The sequence below is a fragment of the Cebus imitator genome, unplaced genomic scaffold, assembly GCF_001604975.1.
Source record: "Cebus imitator isolate Cc_AM_T3 unplaced genomic scaffold, Cebus_imitator-1.0 Scaffold496, whole genome shotgun sequence".
Classification (NCBI taxonomy): Eukaryota; Metazoa; Chordata; class Mammalia; order Primates; family Cebidae; genus Cebus; species Cebus imitator.
Window position 1 is genome coordinate 255,106 of NW_016107811.1, and position 2,715 is coordinate 257,820.

Here is a 2,715-nt window from a genome sequence, read left to right on the forward strand (position 1 = left end):
TTTTTTTTTTTTTTTGAGACAAGGTCTTGCTCTGTCACCCAGCCTGGATTATAGTAGTGCTAAGCATAGCTCACTGCAACCTCCAACTCCTGGGCTCAAGTGATCCTCCTGCCTCAGCCTTCTCAGTAGCTAAGACTACAGATGTCTACACCCAGCTAATTTTTGTTTTGTTTTGTTTTGTTTTTTTATTTTTTTATTTTTTATTTTTTTTGTTTTTCCCCAGCTAATTTTTAAAAATTTTTTATAGAGAAGGGTCTCACTGTTTGCCTAGACTAGCCTCAAGTGATATTCCTTGGCATCCCAAAGTGCTGGGATTACAGGCATGAGCCCCCACCGTACCCAGCCAACAGTTCTTATTTATACTCCCTTCCTTCTAAGTTAATTTTTTTCTTGTGTCTTTTTCTTAAATGATACATCACTTCTTGGTCTTATATCTTTATTTAAGATAAGTCCTTACTTACTCCCTGACTGTGGATGAATAGAATGAAGTTACTTATTGTGTCTTGTTCTTTTATTTTTATTATTTATTTATTTATTTATTTATGTTTTTGAGACGGAGTTTCACCATGTTGGTCAGACTGGTCTCAAACTCCTGACCTCAGGTAATCCACCCGCCTTGGCCTTCCAAAGTGCTGGGATTACAGGTGTGAGCCACCACGTCCGGCCTTGTTCTTTTATTTTTAAAACAGTTTTTTCTTTCTGGTACACTCCTCCAATCCAGGACCTGTTTTAACATCCCTTGCTGGATTGTAATGTATTCATTAATTTTAAATTTTTTAATTAATTAGTATTAATTTTAAAAAACACAATAGTGGGCTGGGCATAGTGGTTTACGCCTGTAATATCAGCACTTTCAGAGGTAGAGGCAGGTGGATCACAAAGCCAAGAGATTAAGACCAGCCTGGTCAACATGGTGAGACCGCATCTCTACTAAAAATACAAACATTAGCTGGGTGTGGTGGCGTGCTTCTGTAGTCCCAGCTACTTGGGAGGCTGAGGCTGGAGAATCACTTGAACCCAGGAGGCAGAGGTTGTAGTGAGCGGAGATCCCACCACTGCACTCCAGCCTGGGTGACAGAGTGAGACTCCGTCTCAAAAAAAAAAAAAAAAAAAAAAATGATAGCATAAAGCTATTACTAGTTCATTAATTTTAAAAAATACAGCCGGGCGCGATAGCTCATGCCTATAATCCCAGCACTTTGGGAGGCCAAGGCTGGTGGATCACGAGGTTGAGAGATCGAGACCATCCTGATCAACAAGGTGAAACCCCGTCTCTACTAAAAATACAAAAATTAGCTGGGCATGATGGTGCATGCCTGTAGTCCCAGCTACTCGGGAGGCTGAGGCAGGAGAATTGAACCCAGGAGGCGGAGGTTGCCGTGAGCCGAGATCGTGCCATTGCACTCCAGTCTGGGCAACAAGAGCGAAACTCCGCCTCAAAAAAAAAAAAAAATACATTTGTATTTAATCATACCATTTATATAGTTTTGGAAAATAATATGCATATTATACATATTCAGTCTGTAGTTAGAGCTTAGTACACACATGAATTTGAGGACTCCGGGTTGCTGTAGGAGCCTGCAGATTGAAATTTAGAACTGCTGTTCTAATACCAGAAAGTAGTCCTATGCTGTATTTCTTCTTTGGCATAAAGGACCTCAGAACTCTTAATTTCTAGAACTAGTCAAGTTCTCCAATATGAATTGGGTGTTCCTGGTGTTCATCTCATTATGGATACCCTTACCTTTCTCAGACAGCCTTTTATGGTGGCAGTAGTACGGTGTTCAAAAAATGAAATAGTACCTTAAAATTAGTTCTGTTTTGGTTCTGTTACAGATTCCACCAGCACCACCACGACCTGATTTTGATGCTTCAAGGGAAAAATTGCAGAAGCTTGGAGAAGGAGAAGGATCAATGACAAAGGAAGAATTCACAAAAATGAAACAGGAACTGGAAGCGTATGTGGTTTTTTGTTTTGTTTTGTTTTTGTGGTGGTTGTTGCCTCTGTTAATTGTGCTTGCTTTAATGCCTTTTTTAGTACTTTCTGATATGCCATCATTTTAATTGTTTCACCACGGAGACCATTTGTGGAAGATGCAGGTTTAAGTCATACAGCCAGTATTAATGATCATGATCAGAGCCTACAGGAAAATTATAGAATAACTGTCTCCACTATAAAATTATTTAAATTCATATTTTAAATAGACCCTGAAAGTTGAAAGCAGAAGATCCAAAAGCTTATTTTAAAAACTTAAAAGGTCCAATCTATCCTTGAATTTAAGGGGAAAAAAAAATAGAGAATATGACTTTTTTTTTTTTTTTTAATTGCATTTTAGGTTTTGGGGTACATGTGAAGAACATGCAAGATTGTTGCATAGGTACACACATGGTAGTGTGATTTGCTGCCTTGAGAACATGACTTTTTAAATCAGAATAGACATTGTTTTGTTTTTTTTCTATTTACAAAGCCTCAATCACCACCAACCTAGTTCTCTCTTTTCAGTATGTGCATACTACCATATTTCTCAAAAGAGAATGTACTGAGCAACTCTGTATATATTCTGTTTTCTTAAAAATGCATATGTGGCCGGGTGCAGTGGCTCATGCCTGTAATTCCAGCACTTTGGGAGACCAAGGCAGGCAGATCACGAGGTCAAGAGATCGAGACCATCCTGGCCAACGTGGTGAAACCCTGTCTCTATTAAAAATAGAAAA

The 2,715-nt window shown here is 38.8% G+C and overlaps 1 protein-coding gene across 1 annotated transcript in view; it reads left to right on the forward strand.

Moving 5' to 3' along the window:
- The window catches only part of SNX6 (sorting nexin 6), a 62,820-nt gene that overhangs the window by 24,332 nt on the left and 35,773 nt on the right, over window positions 1-2,715 (forward strand). The window contains exon 5 of the mRNA XM_017513578.2: window positions 1,837-1,958. Within this exon, the coding sequence (XP_017369067.1) occupies window positions 1,837-1,958 (122 nt within the window). The remainder of the gene's footprint in view (window positions 1-1,836; window positions 1,959-2,715) is intronic.